The sequence below is a fragment of the Podarcis gaigeae genome (assembly GCF_964106915.1).
Source record: "Podarcis gaigeae genome assembly, chromosome: 5".
In the NCBI taxonomy this organism is placed as follows: Eukaryota; Metazoa; Chordata; class Lepidosauria; order Squamata; family Lacertidae; genus Podarcis; species Podarcis gaigeae.
The window spans coordinates 60849850-60877093 of NC_139681.1; the positions used below are offsets into that span (position 1 = coordinate 60849850).

The 27244-nt window shown below is 45.2% G+C and overlaps 1 protein-coding gene and 1 long non-coding RNA gene across 4 annotated transcripts in view; one reads left to right on the forward strand and one right to left on the reverse strand.

Moving 5' to 3' along the window:
• The window catches only part of LOC310845900, a 222528-nt gene extending 200065 nt beyond the window's left edge, over positions 1 to 22463 (reverse strand). For all 3 annotated transcript variants that reach the window (XR_014565037.1, XR_014565038.1, XR_014565039.1), the window contains exon 1: positions 21339 to 22463. This is a non-coding gene — a long non-coding RNA (uncharacterized lncRNA). The remainder of the gene's footprint in view (positions 1 to 21338) is intronic.
• Positions 22464 to 23944: 1481 nt separating this feature from the next.
• HS6ST1 (heparan sulfate 6-O-sulfotransferase 1) overlaps positions 23945 to 27244 on the forward strand; it is a 184321-nt gene continuing 181021 nt past the window's right edge. The window contains exon 1 of the mRNA XM_083741660.1: positions 23945 to 25108. Within this exon, the coding sequence (XP_083597786.1) occupies positions 24588 to 25108 (521 nt within the window). The 5' untranslated portion in view covers positions 23945 to 24587. The remainder of the gene's footprint in view (positions 25109 to 27244) is intronic.

Below are 27244 nucleotides of genomic sequence, written 5' to 3' on the forward strand. Positions count from 1 at the left end.
CTGTATGGAACACCTAGGACCATACTATGATAAAAATCACAGCTCCAACCCTCTAAGAATTCTTCAGTAGTGGGCAGCATGGTGGAGTGACAGTGCTTACCAGACCTCCTGACAGCTGAGTCATTGCTGCTTACCAGAAGGGAATGGGCAAGGCAGCAAGAAGCTCAACACGATGCTAATGCATCAATGGAGTCACTCTGCTACTCCTGCCAGTGCATTTGCACTGTGCTGACTTTGCCCCTCTCACTCCTATTAAGCAGCACTGGCTCAGCTGTTGGGAGACAGGTAAGTACTAGTGGAATTCTGATGTTGGCCAAAGATTCCTACTTCTGTAATGGCAAAGCAGGCAGAGCACACCATCCTGAGCTTTGCCTGACTGCAAGCAGAAGCATATGTCAAGAAAGACAACTTCTTCCATGGGCTATGGGAAAGATACTAAGTATTGTCATCAGCACACTTGTTGGACCTGACAAACCCCAGGACCATACCTAATTGGATGCTTGCTATCCCTCATCAATCACCATCCCTCATGGAATACGTCATAAAATAGTATTTTGCCTCCCTTTGCCTGGAGGATCTCTGCTTGCTCTCCTAGATGACAGGTCCCATGATGTTTGCACATCAGCTTAAGATACTCTGCTTGTAAATTACAGAAGTTAGGAACTGGAGATTAACCGTCTGTGTGTGTGTGTGTGTGTGTGTGTGTGTGTGTGTGTTCCTTTTAATGCAATCTCCCCTTCTCTTGTATTTGAAATTAAACAAATTTCAGACTGGTCATAAAAACGTAAGAAGAGCCTGCTGGATTATAGCAATGGCCCATCTAGTCCACCATCCAGTGGCCACACAGAGATGCGTAGGAAAGCCTTAGGCAGGACCTGAGCGCAAGAGTATTTCCCCCTACTTTGGTTTTCAGTATCTGGCATTCAGAAGTACTGTTGCCTTATTCTCCAAGAATTTGTCCAATCCTCTTTTTAAGCCATGCAAGTTGATGGCCATTCCGGCCTTTCGTGAGAGTGAGTTCCATCGTTATAGCGACTATGTACTGTGCAAAGAAGTACTTTATCTGCACTGAATCTTTAAACATTCAGTTTCGTGGGATGTCCCTGGGTTCTAGCGTTATGAGAAAGGAGCAAGCACTTTTCTCCATCAATTGATTTATTATTTGATTATAATAGTAATCAAATATACTATTAAACATTTCCTAGAAATTAGATGCCAATTGCCAGGTGTGTGAGAGTCATCCCACAGCATTGGCATGCATTTGATGGAACACTTAAAGATGGGAGAATGTTTATTTCTTAGTGAATCCTGCCTGCACTCCCCCCCCCTTGTAAATAACTAGAGCAGGGGTGAGGAACCTGTTCCCCTCCAGATGTTGCTGGACTTTGAATTCTGATCAGTTGCAGCTAGCATGCATTGTCAGTGCACAGGGATTGGGGGAGATGTACTGGAGTCCCCCATCCCTGGGCTAAAGACTCTCTTTTCTGCTTTAAAGAAAGCAGATAACCCAAGGAAGTGGCCTGGAATATCCCTTGGAGTGGGGTGGGGGCCTCTGGCTAGTGCACTGGATCTTAAATATATATTGTTTCCTTTTGTCCCCCAAACCAAAGTACACTTTCACAAAACTGACATTTTCCAGGTGATGAGAGGGTAGCAGGAACTGCCAATACTAGAAACAGGAAACTTCCCTTCCCTAGCCTCATGCAGTGAGTCAACCAAGGTTACAGGTCAAAAGGTTCCTATAAATCCACTGCGTTTGTTGATTTGGTCTGGCCTGACCTAGTTAAGCTGTCAAGGCATCCAGGTTAGGCTTGACTTTTGCCTGGTTGAAGATCGACCTTGACTGCATCTGCCAAAGCACATTTAACCGGAGGTAAGTCTTACTAACTAAATGGGATTGAGGTTTCCGATCATATTGCTGGCCATTCTGCTGATAGCATTTCCCAAGCTTGTTCTCTGTTTAGAAAGGACAGCAAGAGAGTGCAAATAAGACCAAGAACAAAGCAATGTAATCCACATGTGATTAAGCCTGCTTCTTCACGCTGACAGCTCTGTTAAATGCTATTTGGGAGAAGCAGATTACAGTCTTACTGAGAAATCATTTAAGATAACATTATGCTTTTTAAAAAAGAAAACCTGAATAAAATCTGGCTGCTGTGTTTAGAAATCTGTGTTTTCTGTATTACTCTTGTGCTTTTTTTGATATGAAAGTTTACATGTCGCTCACGCTTTTCACTTGGCATAAGAAGTCAGGGTGAAGAGGCAGACAAAAATACAATATACAGGACAGAGCCAACCTCAGTGACTAAATTATAAAAAGTAAGGCTTATTTGGCTATGTTATGTCAATATTTCCAATTTCTGAGGATGCATCACATACCGAGTAACTGGTTTTCAAGGTCAAGTGCACCTGGAAAGCAATATTAAGCAATATTTTGGGAATTAAGAGATTGAGAAGAAAAATCTTGCTCTGTGTGTATGTGTGTGTGTGTGTGTGTGAGAGAGAGAGAGAGAGAGAGAGAGAGAGAGAGAGGGAGGGCGAGCGAGAGAGCGCATTAAAATCCACCACTGCAGACAAGTTTTATAATATAAGTTAGTAAAATGCTTAGGCTAAAGTGTGTGTGAAATTCATGAACATTTACACCCCTTCAAAATCAGCAATTTTCAGGGGTGAAGGGGGTTGTGCATATCTGATAGTAAGGGCTTAGCCACCACTGATGTTCAAGTGCCTCCCTCTGGGCAGGGGCACCGACTATAGGGGGTGGAAAGGGCTTCAGCCCCCCTGATATTTGTGGGTAGGGGTCTAAGCCCCCCCTCAAATTGAGGGGGCTGCCATCCGCCACAGCCCACAGTCGCGGGCAGCACTCACCTGCCAGGAGGGGGCAGGGGGCATGTTGGGTGAAGATTGCCCTCCACACGCCCCACACCCACCATGTGAGCGCTCATGCTCCAGGGGCGGGATGCATGGAGGGGCACACAACACCATGCTTGTGATGTCATGTGACGCTGGGCCCCCTCAATGTGTGGGGGGGGGTAGGTTGGCGCCCCTGGCCCTGGGTATCCCTTCCAGTGACTGGCAGTCAGTTAGAAGCACCCTAGCACGAGCTCTTCATAGCCCTGATAGCTGCAACTTTGACACCATGTTTTGCTTGAAAAATGCTATTTGTTTTTATCACTGTTATAAGTATTTTTAAAACTTGAATTTTTTGAAGCAAATTACTGACGGAAAAGAAACATTCTTTTTTTTATCAACAGCGACATGTAGCCAAATCTGACATGTGATATTGCCACCATGGAGAAGGGCTATTTTCAACTGCATATGTAAAGCGCCAAAGCTGCAGCTGATCAGAACTGAAAGCAGCCTGGGAATGTAAAAAAGTAAAGAACTTCTGGGAAATGATATATAATGAGATGAAAAAGATATTGAAATATATTCAATAAAAAAATATATTCTTAAAAAAACCAGAAGCATTTTTACTTGGTATTATAGATCAGGACATTAATAGGCAAGATGTTAAATTGTTTTTATATGCAACAGCTGCGGCAAGAGTATTGTTAGCCCAGAAATGGAAACAAGAAGAAATTCCAACAAAAGAAGAATGGCAGATGAAATTAATGGACTATGCAGAATTGGACAAAATGACAGGAAGGATTTGAAACCTGCAGGACCAGAGATTTACAGAAGATTGGAAGAAGTATATGAATTATTTGAAGAGCAACTGTAATCAACAAATTACATTAGTAGGACTACAAGAAGTTTTGTAAGGAGAAATATACGAAGTGTTACAAAGTAGGAAAAGAAAGAGATATTGGTTATGAGTTTGGAATGTAATAGGGAAGATAAAAGATGCATACTGAGAGATTAGATTGGAAAATGTTCAGACAGGATTGATGGAAGTCAAAAATTTGAATAAGATGTAAAACTATGTTTAATTACTGTTGAAAATGATATGTTAAAAAAACTAATAAAAAATTATATTAAAAAAAAAGAACTGAAAGCAGCCATTTACTAGAGCAAAAGAGGGGTAGTTTTCTGGGTGCCCATTGCCAATCAAAAGCCAATTTTTCATATGGAAAATGTTTACCCCAGAATATTCGGCAAGGTCTTATAAGGAGTGCTGCACGGAAATGCTTTGAAATTTGCCACAAGGTTCAGAGCTGCCCTACGTATTGTGGTTTCTTTAGTATTTGCTTCCTATTTAACTTTTTTGCACTGAAGGCGGACAATGCTAGCAGATGCAGTACTAGCAACAATGCTCTTCAAGTCACTGTCTGAAGTTGATTTAATATCCTGGCTCGCTTCAAAGCTGGTAACCATAGTTTCTCAGTTTGGATGAAACAGAAGAACTATGATTAATTAAAGGGCTCCTGGCTTGGTTTATTTATTTATTTATTTATTTATGCATTCCAAAGGGAAGGACAAAGAAACCCCGCATGCAGGCAAAAGGCTTATTCATATATATCCCAAATGCATTTACTGTATCTGAACATGGATATTACAGCAATGACTAAAAATATTACTTTTGAATTCTGAATGTGAGTACATTATTAACAGCTGTTTCTATGTGTCAAAGTTTCGCATCACAGAGAACAGATAGTGTAGAATGAAAACTTCCTTTATGGGTTCAAAGGTTCGTTTAATACTAGTATTCCAGGAATGTTTTGAAATGACGGTTTGATCCTAAAACACCCTCTTGGCTGCTGGGCAGAGTAGATAAGATAAGTGAAAGTGACCACTATTAGAACACAGGTTATTATCAGCTGGTGGTAATCAGCTGCTAAATATTTAGACTATATATATATATATATATATGCAGGTTTTGGTGTCCTCGGGTGTCTTCCCGTGTAAAAGTTGGGGTGTCTAGGCGACGTTTCGACGAGGTCTCACTCGTCATCTTCAGGCTGGTGCTTTCGGCTTCTTGTTACTGGAACAGAGCTCTGTTCCAGTAACAAGAAGCCGAAAGCACCAGCCTGAAGATGACGAGTGAGACCTCGTCGAAACGTCGCCTAGACACCCCAACTTTTACACGGGAAGACACCCGAGGACACCAAAACCTGCATTCCTGTACCCGTGAAAATCTACGAAAGCATATATATATATATATATATATATATATATGCAGGTTTTGGTGTCCTCGGGTGTCTTCCCGTGTAAAAGTTGGGGTGTCTAGGCGACGTTTCGACGAGGTCTCACTCGTCATCTTCAGGCTGGTGCTTTCGGCTTCTTGTTACTGGAACAGAGCGGGATCTCAATGTTTGAGTTCCTATAAATACTGTAGAGGGGGTGTGGTGTCTAGCCTCCAATGTTCTGGGCAGAGAGGAAGTTCCCAGGCTAGTGTGCCTTTTCTTCTTTTGTTCCTTAATTACTTGAGAGATACCTTGAGTGATTTCTTGAGTGATATCCTGAGTACCACTTAGGTGGGTCATTAGGTGTGGATTAGTTGCTAAAGTCTTTGTGTCTTGACCTCTTGAACTTTGTGAAGAGTTTTCCTGAGAAGATGGCTGTATTGCACTTAGTTGTGCTTTGGCTTGGCTTCGTGTATAGGGGCGAGCTGTGGTTTTGTGGCTTGTGTCAGCCAGATCTGTGTAGGGATTGCAGGGGGGTGCAGCATCCGGAGGTGCCACCATGGATTGGCTACTGGATGGTGTCAGTAATTCATCTGTGGAGAGGGTCTGGGTTTGGGTCTGGTGTGGTTGATTGGTGTTGGCGTTCTGTGTGCCTCTGGATCTGGTGTCAGTTTTTGTGGGGAGGGCTAATTTCCAGATGTCTGGCAAGCGGGATGTGTCGTCACGCTTGTTCATGTTGTGAGGGTGTTTCTCTATCTCGATGGCTTCCATGATTATTCTCTTGTGGTGATGTTCCGTGTTAAAGAGCAAGAGAATAATCATGGAAGCCATCGAGATAGAGAAACACCCTCACAACATGAACAAGCGTGACGACACATCCCGCTTGCCAGACATCTGGAAATTAGCCCTCCCCACAAAAACTGACACCAGATCCAGAGGCACACAGAACGCCAACACCAATCAACCACACCAGACCCAAACCCAGACCCTCTCCACAGATGAATTACTGACACCATCCAGTAGCCAATCCATGGTGGCACCTCCGGATGCTGCACCCCCCTGCAATCCCTACACAGATCTGGCTGACACAAGCCACAAAACCACAGCTCGCCCCTATACACGAAGCCAAGCCAAAGCACAACTAAGTGCAATACAGCCATCTTCTCAGGAAAACTCTTCACAAAGTTCAAGAGGTCAAGACACAAAGACTTTAGCAACTAATCCACACCTAATGACCCACCTAAGTGGTACTCAGGATATCACTCAAGAAATCACTCAAGGTATCTCTCAAGTAATTAAGGAACAAAAGAAGAAAAGGCACACTAGCCTGGGAACTTCCTCTCTGCCCAGAACATTGGAGGCTAGACACCACACCCCCTCTACAGTATTTATAGGAACTCAAACATTGAGATCCCGCTCTGTTCCAGTAACAAGAAGCCGAAAGCACCAGCCTGAAGATGACGAGTGAGACCTCGTCGAAACGTCGCCTAGACACCCCAACTTTTACACGGGAAGACACCCGAGGACACCAAAACCTGCATTCCTGTACCCGTGAAAATCTACGAAAGCATATATATATATATATATATATATGGAAAATGGTTTGCCACACCAACATGGGTATAAGGAATGTTTCAAAAATTTCTAAAACAAGCATAAGGCAATGATTTCTAAATAGTCAGCTGTGACCAACAAGGTATGTGTGTCACAGAGGAGCCTTGTGAATAGATCACCACATTACCAGCAGTAGTAGGGGTTTTTTTTGGGGGGGGGGTTCCTTAACTGTGTTGATGCAAAAGAAAGACAGAAGGGATTCCTGGATGCCAAGATCCAAGTTTGGGGCAAGTACACTTTGGTGAGAGAACCCCAGCTGAGATTTAAAGTCACAAAATATGCAGCTAATTAAAGTGTGGAAATATAGGTTGTAAAACCTTAAAATGTGCCCTTTAAAATTCCTTCCAAAGTTTCCCATTTCCCCTAGCATAGAAAAATACCACACACTTGGCAAGTTAAAAATTAGTTTACTTACAAGCTTTTCAAAGGTTCACTTCACGTGCTTTTCCCAAAAACCAGACAGAAAAGTTGCACAAGCAGTAAAACTTAGTTACAAAGTGGTAAAAGTTCCTAGATTATTGGTATAGGAACTCAAGGGTGTTGATGAGAGTCATGCAGCTGAATTGGAACAACCAACTCAAACCTTTTCACATAACGAGCTTCTCAGGTAGGTAGACTGGAAGAAACAATAGGCTTGATTACCTATTTCTTCCCAAGGTAAGGTGAAGTGAGGTAGCTAAGCCTAGCAAGGCAGCTTATGGTATTCAGAGTTGCCATAGGTCCAGGATTTCCCAGAGATGTCCTGTTTTGGGGGGTCAGCATCCCCATCCGGGCAGATTTTTGCATTTCGGATTAAATGTCTGGGTTTGGGGGGGTTATTTTATTTTATTTTTGTGGGGCACACGAATGCTCAGATGGTGCGGTGCCCTGGAACAGGAAGCACATATTGGGTGGCCTGAAGTGGCCTGCCGGAGATCGCTCTAGGCCCTGAGCTGGTCCTAGCAGCTGCCAGGAACTTGTGCAGTTCTCCTGGGGCTGTGGTAGGCTCCACGATAAGAGTGGGGAAGGAAGAAGGGGGGAGCAGGTAGGCGAGGAAGGGGTTAACAGCAAGGAGGGGGCGAGCTAGGGAGATGCTGGATGGTGGGGGGTTAGCCTGACGGTCTGGGTTTTTGATCCCTGGAATATGGGAACCCTAATGGTATTAACTATTTCATGCATTAATTAGACTTAAGCTTGTTGGTATATGAGGCTGGTTGTCCCACAAACTGCACAACTGCTGCTTGGCCTCTTTGCAACGAATAAATGTGCTACCAGTTCTCGGAACTAGCTTCTCCAGCCATCTCACTGCTACACCACATGCTTCTGGCCACCTTTATCATTGAGTACGTGATAGGTCTGCACACAATAACAGGCTCTTTGTAAAGCTATGCCATAAAATGACAGGGTTACTAAATGCAACAGAGGTCAGGAGTCCTACACTCTTAATGGCTGTGCAGAAGAGAGAGTTTTAGCATCTATGGTACTATGTCACAGCACTGCAGAGTTGAGATAAACTGCACCTGCCCAAATCCTTTCTTCTAAACTACATTCTAGGATTCCTGTCCTCTGTTGTGCAACTGGCCGTCCTGTAATCACGGTCCAGCATTCGTCTCACAGTGGCAGAAACAGTTGTGTGAATCAGCTCTGTCCATGTTCTCTTTCTTGGATGGTACTGACCGTGATGGTTTTGAATGAAGGGAAAATGCTACCCATGAGGTGAAATATTTGTGAACCCAGTTAAATTCCAGTCAGCTACACTTACAGATACAGGGACCGTCTGTAATTATGATGGTGTTCAACTGTTTTGAATCTTTTTATCTGGGTGCAAATTTTATTTTATATTCAGGCACAATGATTTTACTGTGCTTTGTCCCCCATGGACAGTCAAGCCTTCAGGTTCCCATGGACTTGGAGAAACCCAGCTGAAGACCTGCGCTAAGAGCCCTGCTTGGCCACTGTATATAAGCCTGTTTAATAAACTTGTTAGATTATTGATGTTTGTGTGGAGTCCAAATGTCATAGTTCAGCAGGCAACACAGCTTTCGCATCATATATAAGAAGGCGCAGATGCTTTTGCTATGCTTCATCCACCTCATTTCAAAAAACTCATTGTGAGAGCGTATTGGGGAGAGACAACAACTAAATCCTTGAATGCAGAGGCCTGATTTCCTCGTGTCAGTCTAAGGAAATATAAATTCACTTATTTTGTGGAGGAAGCTGATTCAAACAGTGTCCCCCTTCTTTCCTTGGGTTTCCTTATGAATATTCTGTCTGTTATCCTATTCATTCGACCTCCTTTCCTGCCTGCCTTCCACTTCTCCTTGTCACCGTGTTATCACGCCGCCACTACCTGTCTCCTCAATGCAAATCTCTTTTCAAGTCTCCTTCCTTTCATTTTATTTCTTGTATGTCTTTCTATGCTTATGTCAATTTCATCATCCTGCACAGCAATCATTAAGGCCCTTACAGAGCCTATAACATCATATATCCTGATCCAATGTATATTTGCACAAAGGCAAGCCCCAGCACAGAGTTCAGTAAGACTTACTCCAAACTGTATCTGCCTAGAACAGCAGTCTTTGCCTCCTTGGCTTACATGTTGGGGAAGCGCCATTGCTCAGGAGGGGTACAGCATCTGTTCTGCATGTAGAATTCCCAGCATACCCAAGTGTTGCTGGGAGAGAACTCTGTCTGAAATCCTAGAGAGCTTGAGCTTGGTGGACCAGTTCTGACTCAGGATAAAACAGCTTCCTGTGTTCCTGTGTCAAATGCATTCAAGAAAAATGTCCACCCTAAAGTGCACTGAAGTGCATTGCTTGGTTATTTCTTGTACTGCCAAAAGATGAAACTATTCCTTTACATTACTCTGTTTAAGGAATACTCAAGAAGCAGTCTTCTTTTGTGACAGGGCATCCCTGAAAGGAACGATTAGGACTAGAGTCCTAGACTGTTTTTGATATATGCTCTGTAGACTCACTCTGCCCTATATATTGGTTGCCTTTCTAAAATCCTCTTGAAATGTTATTGGTGAAAAGACTAGGATACTTCTCCAGCTCTGAGCAAACGTTCCAGGAAAAGTACTCATATTTTCCCATGAAATAAATAATCTCCTCTTCGTTGTTTTAATAGGAATTGGGACATATGCAGAAAATAAATATTATGTGCCACCAAGACAAAATGTGAGAAATGACCCCCCTGAGATTGTCTGTGCAAAACTGTGGATACTTGGCTTTTGATGGGGGTCCTTGGAACAAATATTCCGTCCTCAGCCTATTTGATACTTTTATTCCTACATTTTACATACCCCCTCCTCAAAAAAGAAAATCGTTTATTGAAGCTATAATGTAACAGATGGGTCACAGGAATCTTGTGTTAAAACCACAAACTGACTGAAACAGAATTCTGTTATTTAATCGCATGAACATTTTTCAGCTGGTATAACATCTGATAGCAAGACAAGCGGGTTCAGATGTGGCACATCAACAGATTATCATTTCTAGATGTTGTTTCTTGACTTCTGCTTTTTGAAAGTGACTTTACTTTGCCCAAAGCCACTGCTTAAGGCTGTCACAGCTACCAAGGCCAGGAGGAATATTAGGAAGGAATTACGCTTTTGAAGCTTGCTCTGGTGGTACAGTGACAGCAGAGAGGAGGGATAAACCAACATTTATTTCAAAATCTTGGTCTGAATCAGTACAGGCATTTTAAATTGTTGAAATGTTTAACTGTATGTTCTCATTCTGTATTTTTGCCAGATTTTAAGGTAATTCAAAGTTTTGCTTGAGCTGTCAATGGCTACTTGCACCCTCCAATCTATTTTGAAACTTAGATTTCCATATTTAATGAGCATTCAAGTCATACACACCATACATTTAGGGCACAAATCCCCCCCCCCCCCGAAAAAAAAACCTGGGAATCCCTCACAGAATCCCTCACAGAGCTACAATTCCAATGATTCTTTGGGGGAAGACATGTGTTTTAAATGTATGGGGGGGAAATGAGTCACTGTGCTGCAATATACAGCAGTAAGTCATCCTTTTAGGTCTATGCTAACCCCTAGTACTGGTGATTGCCATGGTGAAGTGATGCTTAAGCCACTCCATAAAACAGAGATGCCTTCACCAGAACTGCAACTCAAGTCATCCCTGACCATTGGCCATGCTGGCTAGGGCTGAATGGAGTTATGGTCCTGGAGGACGCTAGGCTGGGATAGTGTAAGTTAGACTGCAACCCTAACCATATCTATTCATAAGTATTCTCTCCCTAGGAAGGCTCGCTGGATGCCATCATTCTGCCAGGCAAAACTAAATCTTTTCCACCAGGCCTTTGGCTTTTAATTTTCTGCAGCCTCCTGCTGTGAGCATGATGTGTTTTTAGACAGCCCTGCCTTTTAAAAATACGAATGAGTTTTAGATTTTCCTCTGTTTTATTTTGTGCTGGTTTTAATGTATGTGTTATTTATTTCTGTAAATCTCATACCCAGTGCATTGTGGCAAACTGTGGGAAAGAGGAAAATGTTTAGTGTCAAAGGCAAGATGGTTCCCTTTCCATAGCAAAATATCAGCAAATAATTTCAATGCGGTAGGCTTTTGACATCTGCTGCAGAGAAGAAGAAGAAGAAGAAGAAGAAGAAGAAGAAGAAGAAGAAGAAGAAGAAGACCAAGAGTGTTGTGGTGCTTTATGACAAATAAACATAAACACAGGATGGCATAACCTTCCCTTGACTACATTTGATGAAGTGGATTGTAGTCTATGATAGCTTACACCATAATGAAGGTTAGTCTGTAAGGTGTCACAATATTCTTGGCTGCATTTGGAAATGACTGCCTCAGGAGAAGCATATATTTGGTCTAAAATGTTAGCTTCTGTGACCTTCTTGTCCACAACCAGCTAAAGATATTTTGCTGCCCAATGAAGAACTGTGAATGATGCACAGACCTCATCTCACCAAGTTAACTATATAGGGGTGAGGAGGATTTTGCTTCATGCCACATTTTTGGAAGAACTTTCCCATTCCCCCCACCCCTGGGCCCACGTGTGGATTGAAACACTGATCTGTGGGGGTCAAGTCACATAATCAATTGACAAAATGGCACATCAGTCCATACAATAGTTACAAGGTGATCTAAGAATCCGCTCTTTTTCCTTTTTGACATGGTACATGGGGGCAGCCATCTTTTTTTCCTTGGAACATTTTCAAAGACACAATTTACCACATGGCCATGGCTCTCCTCTGAGCAGCTTAAAAAGTTAAGCAGGCTATAAAAAGAAGAAAAAGGCAATTTTTAAGGTGCCAGGCAAAAGTCCTCATAAGTCCTCCCACGCTTTTTCTTTTTTGTAAAGGGACAAAGCCAAGCTGGTTTCACAAAAACCGAAAGTGTCTTAGGATGGAAATAGGATGATTTGTCTGTCTCTAATAGCACCCAAGGCCAGCCAAGTTATTTTGGCAACTCACAATCACCTCTCTTTTTCCCTAGCAGTAAAAATGCAGCAATATTACATTACATAACTAACCATTTGCTGTCCTTTGATGGCACCTAAAATCAGATCCCTGAGAGGTGCCTGCCTTACTCTGCCAAACAGTGGGATTGGCCCAATGTCTTACTGCAGTATAAAACATTGCATTGGGCACCTAGTAGGAAGAGGGCATACATAACTTCCTATCATAAAGAATAAACTGCAAAAGAAATTTTCAGGCTGGGGCTGCAAGGAAAGACAATTCTTTCCCCCAGACCCATTAGGGATCACATGAATTTTATATTGGCCCTTTCTTAGATTGAAAACGTTTCCTATTTCTGGGAGTGGTGGTTCAGCCTTTTCCATTCCACTGCCTCACTTTGCAAAACATGAAATGGCTTTTTGCCCTTGCACTTTCCATTTCATTTCCATTCCTCGACAAGCATGTTTCTATTGCCAGACGTATACAAAGGGCAACGTATACGCTTTCAATCTGAATTACTTTCACTTCCTACAAAGGGACGAAGCCTGAGTGAATGTAGCATTTAGAAGCACGTCCCATGCATCTCATTTGCACAATGGAGACTAATAATTCTCTTAAGCACAAGCCTTGCGCTGCAGAGAAGTTAGAACTGAATGCTCAGCAGATGCTGCTCAGCTCTTCTGCCTGAGCCACAGTGGTTGACCCGATATGCTGGCCATCCAACCACCAGAAGCTTCTGCTGACGCAAGACCTCCCCATTTCCATCAAGGTTCCTTTTCTCTGACCCCTTGGAATTTCAAACTAGATAGAGGTGCCCTGCCTCTTTCACTGCTCCCACATTGCCCTTGTCCTCAACAGCCACAACAACCTGGAGCACAGGTGTGGAACCTTCAGCGCTGGTCCAACCAACAGGTGGACTGAGGCAACCACTTCAGGCAACAGAAGCTGGGAGATAGCAGTAGAAACTCTCCAACTGCTCTTCCTAACCTCCTGACCACTCCTCTCTAATGGAGGACAGAGCTGGGTTCCAAGTGGCCAGCTGCCCAAAGGAGTAATGAAGGTATTAGCCTGTCACCAGTAGTTGGGTGTAGTTGGGTATGGAGGAAATGACATGGCACTTTGAAGCTCCAGCAATCAGCTGATTGTCAGAACTTCAAAGCAGTGATCAGGGTCCTTATAAAGAGCCCTGTGCAGTGCTTTAAAGAACAAATGATGGGCATGGGTCTGCCAAGATGGCCCTGTGGACTGAGTGAAGAGGTCTGATGGGCTTAATTAGGATGGAAGTTCCCCCACCCCTGACTTTTTAACAACATCATCATCATCATCATCATTCAACCCTTTATCAAAAGGTCCCAGGGTGGTGCACAACATTAGGAATATATTTTACACAGCATAATAATAAAAACATGAAATGAAGAATAGTAATAATCAGCAAAATGATAATAATCATAACAACAGTCTGTCCATCCCCGGCTTTAACAGGCCATAGATTACGGTATTTAATAGTTGAAGGCCTGGGTGAAAAGGAATAGTTTTGCCTGGTGCCTAAAAACCTGTAATGATGGCACCAGAGGAGTCTCTTTGGGGAGAGCATTCCACAAACGGAGAGTCACCACAGAAAAGGCCCTTCTCATGTTGCCACCCTCTAAATATCTCAGGGACACAGAGTAGGGCCTCAGATTACAAGCACAGGGTCCAGGTCGGTTTGTATGGGGAGAGGAAGACCTTAAGGTATTGAAGTCCTGAGCCATGTAAGGCTTTATAGGTGAACACCAGCACTTTGACTTTTCAGTCAGAGCTGTCAGACAAGGATTGGCATTATATTTACCTACTAGAACACTTCAATAAGTGTGATGCAGCTGGTTCCCTGTTTCAACAGTAATTGTGAATGTAGGCACCTTGCCCATCCATCTATCTACATTGCAGACTCTACAGGGCATTGCTGTGATCACAGCAGAATCAATGCTCCTGTTGGTTGTTTGCATTTTTTTTTCATTTAGTTTGTATATTTATGGCCTAATTGCTTGCCAAAATTAGCTCTCAGCAATCATAATCCATAGCAAAGATACAGCACAAGAAATTGGGAAACGGGTGTATGACAGGGAGAGAAGGGGGTAGAATGGATGTTTGCAGCTCACAGTCCTCACTTCAGCTTTTTGCTTCCTTCTTGCATTTTGTGTTGCTTTTGCAAAAGCGAGGACCAGGGACGGCATAGCGGGGGGGGGAGCTCTTTGCTGGGGAATAAGTTCGCATCCCTACAAGCAATTAAAGGGAAGACAAATACATGTCTTCTATGGGTAATTTATTCCCCTCTTCATTTTGCATTTAGGAACCATGCCTCTAATGGCTTAGAACACCCCAAAGAAAGCTACCTTAAGAGTATTATTTTGATTCAATTAAAAATTGGTTAGGAGCTATTTGCCTCTTGCAATCCTCTAAGAGTTTTTTTGTTCTCCATATTTTATGTCCCTTAATTCCCGAGATCTGATTTCATGCTTTCTAAAAGGGTGTTTTGATAAGATGCTGACAGAATCACAACTAAAGAACCAAGTGTGGAAAATCCCATAATTTTGTAACGTCAACTGGTTTGTAAATAGATCAGAATTATTATTGACAGTGCTGCCCCCACGCTCCGCAAACCAGCATTGCACCGAGTTTCAGATCCAAAAAGAAGCTTCATAGGTTGATCTTTCGTTTCTCAGACATGAAACTCCATGTAGTGAGAGGGTGGGAGGTGGGCTTTTATTAAACTTTACCTTGAGACAAGAATTCTACTAAAAGACAAGAAATATAGCCTGTTTTAAACAGGTGACAAATTTAAATTCCCAATCTAAAATAACAATAGGTCTTAAATTACTAGTTCAAATAGCTTACAGATTTTAAATGTCGAGGAAACAAAGTACAATTAAGGATAGGGATGATTTATTACTGAAATATTAGGACAAAATGCTATAAATACAGCTTTCTATGGCTTTGTGTAACTGAATATTAATCAGTCCCAGTAAGGCAATGGTTCTTTAATATCACAAATATATATGATTCTGAATCATAAACTTTTGTAGTATATATGGCATAGGTATTCCTGTGATTGTTTAGAAAGCTCTGCAATTTACTCTCTTCACAGGTAAGAGACACACATGAATCTGATACAGTAGGAATATAGTACAGGCACACCTATTTATAACCAATTGCTATGTAAAACTTCTATTTTAAGTCAAGTAGCCCTGTTGTTGGATTCCAGCTCCTATCAACACCGCCATCATGATCCAGAGGTATGATAGTTCAAGAGCAATTGGAGAACCACAGCCCCCTCCCCAGTAGTGGACACCATGGTGGGGCAGTGCTGGTCACCTGACCTTCATTTGGTCATGCTATCGCTGCAGACTGGGAAGAAGAGGTGGACAGGAAAGGTGGAGGTGCAGTGCAAACACACCAGCAGGAGCACCAGATTAGCTCTGTTGGTGCATTTGCACTGTGCCAGCATTGCCACCATCTTGCTACTCCTCTCTGCCCCCCAGTAATCAGCAGCAAAGCACCTGACTAGAGGTCAGGTGTGCACCACTGTATCACCACCACTAAGCATCACCACCACTGGTCCAGGAGAACAGATATGCATGTAATATTCCAGTGGCCTGAAGGCTTTCCTGGGACTCCCAAACTTATCCTGGATAATCTTATCTCTTGCTGTAAACGTGAGGACGGCAACAGGTCTGATGTGTTTGAAACTGCCATTTCTCCAGGCTGCACACAATTCTGCTCTACAAGTTATTATTGACTGGAAAACGCTTTGTATTTTGACAACACAATTCAAAACCAAGCCGAAGCCTATAAGCATTTAACAAATTTATAACTTTCATATCTTCAGAACAGCTAAATCAATGTCGAGAATGAATCAGAAGGCAAGTGAATTGTATCTGTCACCAAACTGCAACTATTGTCATGCAGATGCATGCTTAGGAACTTGGGGAATGAAGGAGAAAATTCAGATATAACTCAGGTGGGGGGTTTTTTTGCAGGGGAGGGGAGGCTGTCTACATAAAGCCTCCAGCTCTCTCTTTGGTGAGATCACATGCCTACTCCTAAGTGGCTCAAGACCCTGCTATTGACTCAGATTCTTTGAATTTTGTACGATTCGGCAGCATTTGACAGCTGCTTGATCACTTCTGTATTCCTGTTTCCTTAGGTGGATTAGACCGGTGGCTTCCATGGACCTGTGTGTTTAGGAACAAAGGAAGCGTTACACTGAGTCAGACCAAGAGCCATCTAGCTCAGTGTTGTCTAAACGGAATTGCGGTGGCTCTCTAAGGTTTCAGATAGAGAGTATCCAACCTGGAAATGCAGAGGATTAAGCCTGGGGCCTTCTGCATGCAAAACAGCTGCTCTACCACTGAGCCATGCACCTTTTCAGTTGCTTGATGCTCCAAGCAGATGCAAAGTTCAACTCACCTGCCATCTCCCAGGCTTTTCCCCAGGACTCTTCCCTCCTGTGGTTTCCAGTAACTACTATTCAGAAGCATTGCTGCCTCCAACTGTGGCAACCCAGGATTAAATGGAAGGGAAACACAGGCTTGCATTCTGATGCCAATGACATCATGCAAAATTGGAAACAACAGCACAACTGCATGCATGAGGAGTGCCCATCCCACAATAACCATCTTATTGGGAAGCCTCCTTTGTCTTTCCTGGGAATTTACTAGCTAATACCACCTATGACACAGAGAACATAGCTTCTCTCCTTGATTGCTTCTGGGTTTCGTTCTTGCCAATTTGCTTGCCTACCAGAAAGAAAACAATTCATAACATTCCTGCAGCCTACAGGGACAGCCCAAGGCATTTTGCTGCCTGAGACAAAGTACAAGAAGGTCCTCCCACATTTCACATATAACAGCTGCCCAGGCTAGGAGTTCAAATTTATTTCAGCACTGGGTATAGAACGGTGTCCTGCACCAGAGGTCAACAGGCTAACTTGGAGGCACTGGGAACAGGCCATAAGACACAAAGTCCTTTCCTTCAACACCTCACTACCACTCACCCATCTCTCCATCTGGTGACTCTAGTAAGTGCTGCAATGCAGCAACGGTGGTACCAGCAGGCATGTGTCACATGAGCAGAGCAATACCTGCCTGTAAGAGGATGTGGCCTGGGCTGGCTGCTTATTTGCCTGACCCCAATCACAATACACTAGGACAGTGGTAGCCAGCATGGTATCCTCCAGATGGCATTGGCCTACAACTCCCATTAGCCCTTGCCAGCATGGCCAATGGTCAGGGATGTTGGGAATCACAGTCCAACATGTGGCAGGAGCCATGTAAGTTATCCTTGCAGTAGGAGAATGAGACAAGACTGCCAGACCAGGCCAGCAACGAGCAAAACTGCTAGTATGGGAGCAGCCTGCGGGGGGTGGAGTGCTCAGGAGAGCAGCCAGAGGGGGCTCAGGAGGAATAGCTGGGGGGGCTGCTGCAACCCACCCCCTAGCATCTGTCAATTGAGGAGGGCACCTCGTTCTCCCTAATGGTATGGCCACAGCTTAGTCTAACATGAAGCTAGGCATGCTTTGTGTGAGGTTAACAAAGCACAACAGAATACTGTGCAGCATTACATAAGCTTTTGTGTAGTTGGGAATAGTAGGTTTAATAAGAAGTTGGGCTGCTTCTAAAACAAAAATCAATAGGAAAGAGATAAAAATAAATAAATAATGAAGATGAATACTGTTGCCTTTCAGTCCTCATAACCTTTCACTAATTGCACGTTACAGGACTAATTACTTGCTAGTCAAAGGCATTTATTGTCTCATATCGAACCCGGCTTAAACAGCATAAGCGTTTGGCAGTCAAAACAAAGATTATGTGACTGTGCCGTGATGCCTCCTCTCACACGATCCTGAGCAGTTGATTTAGCTTGCTTTGAGATGCTTAGATTCGCACCATTTAGGGCTGGGTGGCATGACCCATTTTCCTTGCAAGCCTCCAAGTAAATTCCCTTAAACCACATCTGCTGCCTTGTGTCAGCTGTGTCTTCACAGCTATGGCAGGAGCAGGCCCCCCAAATAACCCATCCAGTCAGATGCTGAGTCCTGCCTCGATCCCCAGTTCTGTCCCTTCACACCCTGGGGCTTGAGGATGAAGAATGGCATTGGACCCAGTGGGAATCCCAGAGTCGCCACAGAAGTGACCATTTGGCTGCCAGAAAGCTCTGTTGCCAGGGTTCTGCTCTGGAGGAAGCCTCCACTTGGAAAGATGAAGACCCAGAAGCGGGCAATGAAAAAGATGAGCTGGCAATGAATATATAGGCATCTCTTCTGAATGCCTGTTGAGTTTGGAGATGATCAGTACCTATTGTACTTGATCTAAGGTACCTTCCTTTCTGGGCAACTTTCTGGGGACCATAAGTGGGTGGTTGGTTGGGGCCAGAGGCAAAAGTGGGTTTAACAATTTAACATATATTTTACCTTTGTACAGTAGGCTAGTTTGTACACACACTCACACACCAGTGTTCGAAACTCCCATTGTTCTAGGCGCATTTTGCGACAATAAATTTCATTAGTGCAAGCAGTTTTTGAGCTGTGGACACAGTACTGGGCCTAAGATTTCAGAATAAAACTGCAGAGTAGAAGGAAAGGAGGACCTTTTTCTGCCTCCCCACTTCCAGCTACTCTCTGAAGACTGGAGAAGAGACCCTCTGAAGAATACTAGGGTGGTGGGCAGGGGAAGGACTAGGCTATGTGAAAAATGAACATAGTATTTTAGCTGCAGTTCATTCATTTTCAGCTGTGTATTCTTGTTATTAAAAAAGCACAGCTAGACATTCTGCTGTTGCACCCGTAACCTAGGTTTAAGGTGCCATTTAGCTCCTAGCTTTCATATCTCAGTTTCTAACACTGTCACACACCCTTCTCTGTCCTTCATGCAGACATGTGAGAGGTATTTCCAGAAGTCAAGGACACATTCCAACTAGGCAAAAGCAAAGCTGTGAAGGAGGTGTGGCCTGGAGAAAGGGGGTGTGGCCTGGGAAGAGTCTGAAGGATCAGGAAGACAGATAAGTTCTCAAGGAAGACTTGTCTTTTCTATTACTAATCTCTGGCGTTTGGTCATCATTCCAGCATGCTGTTCATGAAGCTGGATGGCTGTTCAGAGACTGCACTTCAGAAATGTGCAGCTGAGTCTTGCGTTTGAATGTGCTGCAAGCTGAGGAATGCAACTGCATTCATTACAGTGGTACCTCGGGTTAAGTACTTAATTCGTTCCGGAGGTCCATACTTAACCTGAAACTGTTCTTAACCTGAAGCACCACTTTAGCTAATGGGGCCTCCTGCTGCTGCCACGCTGCCGGAGCACGATTTCTGTTCTCATCCTGAAGCAAAGTTCTTAACCTGAAGCACTATTTCTGGGTTAGCGGAGTCTGTAACCTGAAGCGTATGTAACCTGAAGAGTATGTAACCCGAGGTACCACTGTACTTTTAAAATATGTAACAATAAAGTATCTATCTTACACAATAAAGTATCTGTCTTACACAATAAAGTATCTATCGTCTCTGGAGATAATCGGCTCCTCTTTTTAAACTGTGTGTGTGCATTTTACTGTATCCCATAGCCACCAAACAATATACTTGCCAACAACATGAGCTAGGAAGGAGATCTATTAGAGCTGCTCCACTTTTACCACCGACAATCAACATGGTACAGGTAAACAAAGGTTTCTTAATATTCTCTTCATCCTTCACATTTGCTGCTAACTCATTCTACAGTAAATAACCCTTGCTCAGAATTAACACTCAGCGGGTTATTCCACTAGTTATATACTTTTACAACCAGAGGCAAACATCAATACCACAAACTGCTTTGTGGCTCTTTATAGCTTCACATATATTTCAACCACTTACATAAAATAGTGCATAAATGCCAGCACTTCCCAAATCAAGGTATAAATTCCCAAACTTAAATTGACCTCCAACTGTCCACTGTGGTCTTTCCATAATGATGATATAATTATTCTAAAATAAGATACACACAAATATAGAGAAAGTAGCAGTATTTTTTAAATGGGGAGGGGGAATCAAAGCTAATAAACAGCACAAACGCAGCATGATTCTTTGGAGTGCTATAAAGACTTTTATTTTATCTAGTTTGGGAAGATCTGAGTTGTGTAATTCACCCTGCCTATATACCTTGTGACTAACACAGCTGTCTCACTCTAGCTTGTATATTGGTAAAAAAAAATTAAACTGAAACCTTTGCAATATTATTTTTCTTCCAACTTATGCATATGGAAAATAGCTCTTACAAAGAAATATAATCCTAGCTTTGTTGGATTCCCCATCCTTCCCTTTGGATTTTCACATCATATTTTTATGACAGACTTTTTGGATTCCCCTTCATGCTACTATGGCTGCCTATGAACTCAACGAGTGGTGCTTACATCCACTAAGAGAGGTGGCTGCTTGTAAGCTTTGTCTTTCAGCGATGCACCAAAGAAGTTTTACCAGACCTCCACATTTAACTGGAAGGAAGGAAGGAGAGCACCACTGGATCAGACCAAAGTCCAGCTTCCCATTTTCGACAGTGACCAGGCAGATAGTCCAGGGAAGTCCCCAAGCAGGACTTTGCCTTCTTGTTGCTCCTCAGCAATTGCCCCTGAACTTGAAAGGTCCATCTAGTTATCATGACTTGGAGTCATTTATCACCTCATCCTCCATAAATTTGTCTAACCCCCTTTGAAAAGCATCTGAGCTAGTGACCATCACAACTGGTAGCAGTGAAATACCATAACTTAATGATGTCTTGAATCTCCTGTTAGTCTGTTTCACTGGATAACTTTGGATTCTAGTACAGTCGTACCTTGGATCCCGAACACCTTGCGAGTCAAACGTTTTGGCTCCCAAATGTCACAAACCCAGATGTGAGTGTTCCGGTTTGCGAACGTTCCTGCAGCCAATCAGAAGCCGCACCTTGGTTTCTGAATGTTTTGAAAGTCAAACGGACTTCCAGAACGGATTCTGTTCAACTTCCAAGGTACCAATGTACATCAAAAGGAAAAACACTGTCTCCACACCATGCAAAAAACATGCCCCTCCCCTTTAGATAGGCTTCCTATGCAACTGTCAGTACCGCTATAAGTTTTTAAACAGCCTCTGTGGCACAGGCAACTCTGAACCCACACTTGCAGAACAAGGAAGTAAAAAAACGCTTGGAGAACTCTAAAGCATAAATACCATGATCCAAAATAACTTTAGAGTAATTTACCTCTGTTCAGGGATTGACATGTAAATTCAGTTTTACTCATGGGGAACTCTCACCCATCACCCAGGATTCCACATCATTTGCAGGACAGATCACATGGAGAAAAAGAGGGAGGGGCTGGAAATAGGAATGGAGAACTTGTAAGAACCCACAAACAGCATTACCCTCCACTGTTTGGTACCTGCAATCACTATGGGTTTTAGAAGGACACAGAAGGCAATTGAAACTGCTTTGAGGCAGGGCCACAAATCCACCCAACCCAACAAGAGCTGGTCCTCTTTCTCCTCAATCAGGAGTTACCACTGCTGTCAGTATCCCGTCAGCTTTACTGCCAAATATTTACAACTACTGTCAAAAACATGGCAGTTTCACTGCTTGCATTCTGGGATTTCCTTGACCTCTGTTACACTTCAGAGCAGCAGAGAGAAAGCCTTCCTGGAGGCAGATTAGCCCCATTTGGATTTGTGTGCTGTGCCTTGTTGAATCATCCTCCTCCACAGTCAGCAATTGTGAAATCCACAAGCCCTACTTGTGCACTGTTGCTGTTGTTGTTGCTCTAAAAAAAGTCCCAACCATTTTGGGTGCCAACTACACTGCTCCTTTAAACTCCATACGTTCATGCCAAATCAGTTCCCCATAGATGACACTGATGTGGCTGGATTTGCCCTCTTAGCCATTTCAGGTTCCTTCATGTTTTCCTTAATCATGGGCCTCTGTCTGTTGCATGCTTCTGCTATGTATTCTCTGCCACTTCCCATCCTCATAATCCTGCCTTTGTGACATCAGAATAGCAGCTATTTGTGACATCACAATGAAAGGATTACTGTGGCTGATGTGAAGGGGGCAGTCACATTTGGGAAGGAGGGGAAGCTTGTTTCTCATGAAAATTCTCTTGCTGCTTGTGTTTTCCCTTGCAGAAGTAAAGACATTAACAAAACAGCAACAAGATTCCCTCTTTAGATGGACAAGTTAAAAGGCAGTTATTTAAAGGCGTTCCTTGAAGTGGTAAATGCAGACATAGAATGAATCAGAGAGACATTTCAAGTCTTATCCAGCAATTGTAGTTGTGTGGCTCCGACAGTGTAATCTTCTACATGTCTACTCATAAATAGGCCCCAGTGAGTTCAGCGGGGCTTACTCTCAAGTAAGTGAGGATTGTTGCTCAGAATTCTCATGATTTGGCTGTTCTTCACTTTGGTGAGAGATGCAGAACCTCTGTCCCTCCCAGATGTTGTTGGACCACAGCTCCCATCACCCCCAACAATTGGTTGTGTTCTCTGGGGCTGATGAGTTGGGAGTCCAAAAAATATGTGAGTGGAAATACCTGGAAGACCATCCCTGACCTAGTGATACTGGGATGAACATGAGGAAGGCAAAACCAGAGGCAGTCTTTTAGGGTCATCTGTATACTTGGCTCAATATACCTGAAGGAGAGTCTCCACACACATTGTTCAGCTCAGACACTGAGATCCAGCTCTGAGGGCCCTCTGGCAGTTCCCTCAATGCGAGAAGCGAAGTTACACGGAACCAGGCAGAGGGCCTTCACGGTAGTGGCGCCTGCCCTGTGGAATGCCCTGCCACCAGATGGCAAGGAAATAAACAAATATCTGACTTTTAGAAGACATCTGAAGGCAGCCCTGTATTGGGAAGGTTTTAAAGTTTGATGTTTTAGTGTATTTTTAATATTTTTAATATTTTGTGGCTGGAGAAACCCAGCCAGATGGACGGGGTATAAATAATAAGTTGTTGTTGTTGTTGTTGTTGTTGCAATTGAGCTATCTCTAGATGGAATCACAAAATTCCTACAAACACAGACATGAGAATTTCCATGTTCACTGCTGCTCATGGCTGTAGAGAAAAGCTTTCAGCTGCTGGCAGGCACTCCCAAGGGCTCCAAAGAAGAGGCTTGTTATGAAGATGCCTGAATGACGTTTAAAACCCCACCATTTAGCTGGCTATGTCAATATTGTATTTTAACTTCAAAATAGAAAACTCATTTCTGAGAATGATATTTCACCACAACTGGTTCTCAAATTCCTTTCCAAAACCAGACAGCAGCAGGGCAGCCACTTTTATTCTTTCCGCTGGGGCTCTCGCGCCTTTTCACATTCCCACAACAAGCAGAAATGAAGGGGCCACTCTTTGCCCGGCGCTGCACCTTGATGCGAGCGGGAAACCGCACCTGTTGAATTTCTGCCGATTCCTTTCAATTGTTCAAGAGGAGGAGGTGAGGCAAAGCCAAGAAGCCCCTAAAGCAGGAGCCTATAGGCTCTCTTCATGCAGGGGTTGAGGTGGAGAGACTCAAGCTTTTGACCTGAAAACTTAATGCCCCCTTCTCTTTCTTAGGGGGGGTGGTGGTGGAGGGAGGTCAGGAAAGCTCCCTTGAGAGAGCCACCTCCGAACGCCAGCGCCCCTCCAGGCTCGAACCGCCCCGCTCAGTGCGCTTCCCCATTGGCGGAAGGAGAAAGAGGAAGTGAAAGAGCCTCGAAAGAACCAGGAGGAAAATAGCGAAATAATCCTGCGGGCGGGCCCTGGCAACTCGGGAGCCTCCAGAAGCGCTGCCTTTGCGGCGTGCCTGTGTGGTGCTGCCGCGGCTGCTGCTCTGCCTCCCTCCGCCAGCGCGCGCCTGGAGCGGCGAGCGGAGCGCGAGGAGGCGGCGCTGTGCATGCTGGGCTCGGAGCGCGGCGGCGGCGGCGGGGCTTTGCCCTAGGAAGCGAGGCAGGAAGGACTTGAACTAGCGTGCAGCCGCCTCCGCCAGCCCTGCCTCCGCGAGACCCCGAAGGGGCTGCGCGCCCGGCGCCTCGGCCGGCTCGGAGCCGGGGCCAGGAGCGGCAGAGGCAAAGTCCCGAAGGCAGAGGCGGGACGGGGCTGCGAGGGAGGCGGAACCGGGGGAGGGCGGTCGACCCTGGGAGCCGCGCGCTCTCTCTCTCTCTCTCGCCGCCGGCCCCCCCCCGTCCCCGGTGGCTGATCGCCGCTTGGCAGGAGGAAGCCCCCCCTGGCTGCGGATCTGACTGAAGGGGGGCCGGACGGGGAGGGAGGGAGGGAGGAAAGGGGTGGGAATCCCTCGCCCTCCGCGCGCTCTCCGGGGCGCACGGCGCTTTTTCGTCGGGGTGGTTTCGCGGCGCTTCTTCGGAGCCGGGGAGCGGGCGAAAGGGGAGCCGACGTCGCCGGGGGCACCTCCGCCAGCAGCAGCAGCTCCCGCAGCAGCAGCAGCTCTCCCGCCGCCTCCCCCTGGCCGGGAGATGGTGACATATGAAGCGCGCTGGAAGGACCATGGTTGAGCGGAACAGCAAGTTCCTGCTGATCGTGGCGGGCTCGGTGTGCTTCATGCTCATCCTGTACCAGTATGTGGGGCCGGGGCTGAGCCTGGGCTCGCCGAGTCTCCGCTCCTACCAGGACGAGCTGGACCTCTTCCCCACGCCGGACCCGCACTACGTGAAGAAGTACTACTTCCCCGTGCGCGAGCTGGAGCGCCAGCTCGCCTTCGACATGAAGGGCGACGACGTGATCGTGTTCCTGCACATCCAGAAGACGGGCGGCACCACCTTCGGCCGCCACCTGGTGCAGAACGTGCGCCTCGAGGTGCCCTGCGACTGCCGGCCCGGCCAAAAGAAGTGCACCTGCTACCGGCCCAACCGCAGGGAGACCTGGCTCTTCTCGCGCTTCTCCACCGGCTGGAGCTGCGGGCTGCACGCCGACTGGACCGAGCTCACCAACTGCGTGCCGGGAGTGCTGGACAAGCGGGAGAGCGCCGCCGCCGCCAAAACGCCCAGGTGAGCAGCAGCAGCAGGACGGGCAGGAGGGAAGCCTGGCGCGCAAATGTCTGGCTCCTTAAACCTCCTTGCTTCCTTTCATTGCCGGTTCTGTTCCCCACTCCTTTATCCTCGCAGCAACCCTGCGAGGTAGGCTAGGGCCCCAGCGTCACTCCTGATTTTGCAAGTGGGTGTTCTCTCTCTCTGACCTGCTAACCACTGGGCTACACTTTTTGCACTTCCTCTCTGGAGAGAGGGCCTGGTTGGATCTCCTGGACCTGGGTTCCAGAGTGTGTGTCATTCCCATAGCCTGCTTATATGGCATTGGTTGTACTCAAGCAGACTGTGGTGGTAAGGGGGCACACAGATCACACGTGGCTTGGCTGTTCCTTCAGACTTGGGAACTTGCATTTATTGCACTTGCTGCTCAGCCTGCTTCTGGGGTAGGTTTGGTGATGAGGCAGAAAATAACAAGAGAGTTGCAAGTTGGGCACATGCAGCCTAACAGACTGTTCACCCGGACCCTGTCCTCAACATGCCAGCTTAGTCCTGTGGAACTGAACTCAGAGCAGATCCCCTTCATCAATAGGGTCACCACTCTGTCCCCCACCCACACTTGTGCACCTTTAATAGTTGCACAATATACAGAATTTAGCAGCTGATGTTGGGGGTGGAGGAGGGAAAGTACTGCACCTGTGGAATTTCTGCCTATAGTAAAGCTGTTAAATCTGCAACAGAAGCCGGGGCAGAAAGGTGTCAACCCTATCTGCAGCAGCCTGCCTGCCTTCATATTGTGCTCATGCTGAACCATCCCTCTACCTCATAAAAACCATCTCCCCTTGCTACTCCTTTCCTTCTCGGCTCTGTACTCTCCAGGGCATGCCTTCCTCCACAGACCTTAACTGGACTTGATCATTTTAAATATTGGAGTTACGATATTGGAATCTCCCTCCCACTGCCATCTACGTTTGCAGGCTGGCTTGAGAGAAAGAGCCTCTGAGTATGAGCAGAGTACCGTGAATTGCAATGGTGATGTGCGAGTTAAAGAAACAATTAATAAACAAAATGCCCCCTCATTCCCCTTAACATCCTTTCACTCCCCATTTGAGAAAAGGGAGCAGAATGTTTGAAAAAGATTGTGTACTTCTCAAGCAAATTTGAGCCCCGGGATTTTCCAGTTTGCAAATGAATCCCTGCATCTCTCCCAGCACATGTTGGGCAGATGCCTCTGCACCTAATTCTGGGATGCCCACATCACCCCAACGCTGCAGCATATAGTATTACTCCGGACCTTGCACCCTGCTCAGCACCGACCCCTTCCCCTGCTCTGCAGTCTGCGCCTCACAGTCTTGACCTTTCTGACTGCTTAGCCCACCTATAGGAGGCACACCACAAGGGCCATTGATCTCCCAGCCATTGTACTTCACATGTCAAGTATCTGAACAGCGTTTCTGCTTGTTGCCCCTTTCTCATACTATGCTAAGTGTTGTCCTGTAGCCCTACATATCTTACCCTTACTAGTAGCATTTTTCTCTCCTGTAGTCTCCCATCTATATATACTGCACAGAGTGCATTGTTCAAAGAATACTCTGCATTCCTGCTTGTGTGCCCTTGTCCTGGACTGCGTCCCTAAGAACTTTTTTTTCAGGCTTAGACTGCCCTGCTGTTCATCCTTCCTTTCCGCCAAACCTGTGGACACACCCGCTTGATTAGCCTGTGAGCCCTGATCCTCCTTTTTAGATGGCACAAATTTGCCTTGTTGCAAAGCATCATTCCTTCCTCATCTGGTTGCCTACCCCTTTTCTTGCCATGTGTACTGGAACCCAGTACTTCCACACGGCAACCACCGAAACGCTTCTTCCTGTGGTTGCTTTTCCTTTCTCTTCCTTTCTCCTGGATTAGTGGGGTTTTGGGGAGGGGGAAACAAAAAAACAGGACAGCTGAACACCAGCCTTAGGGAAGCAAGGAAAGTTGTCACTAGGCATGAGTCGCATTCCGTTGCCCAGCTTTCCACTTTTCATATCCTGACTTAAATAAATAAATAAATGCCCCCTGCTCCTCTTATTTCTCAGTTAATATCTCTTGGCCTTTCCTGATCCTCCAAACCGGCTGTGCTTCTTTAAATCCTTTAGAGATGCTTCTAATTCCTTCCTCTGT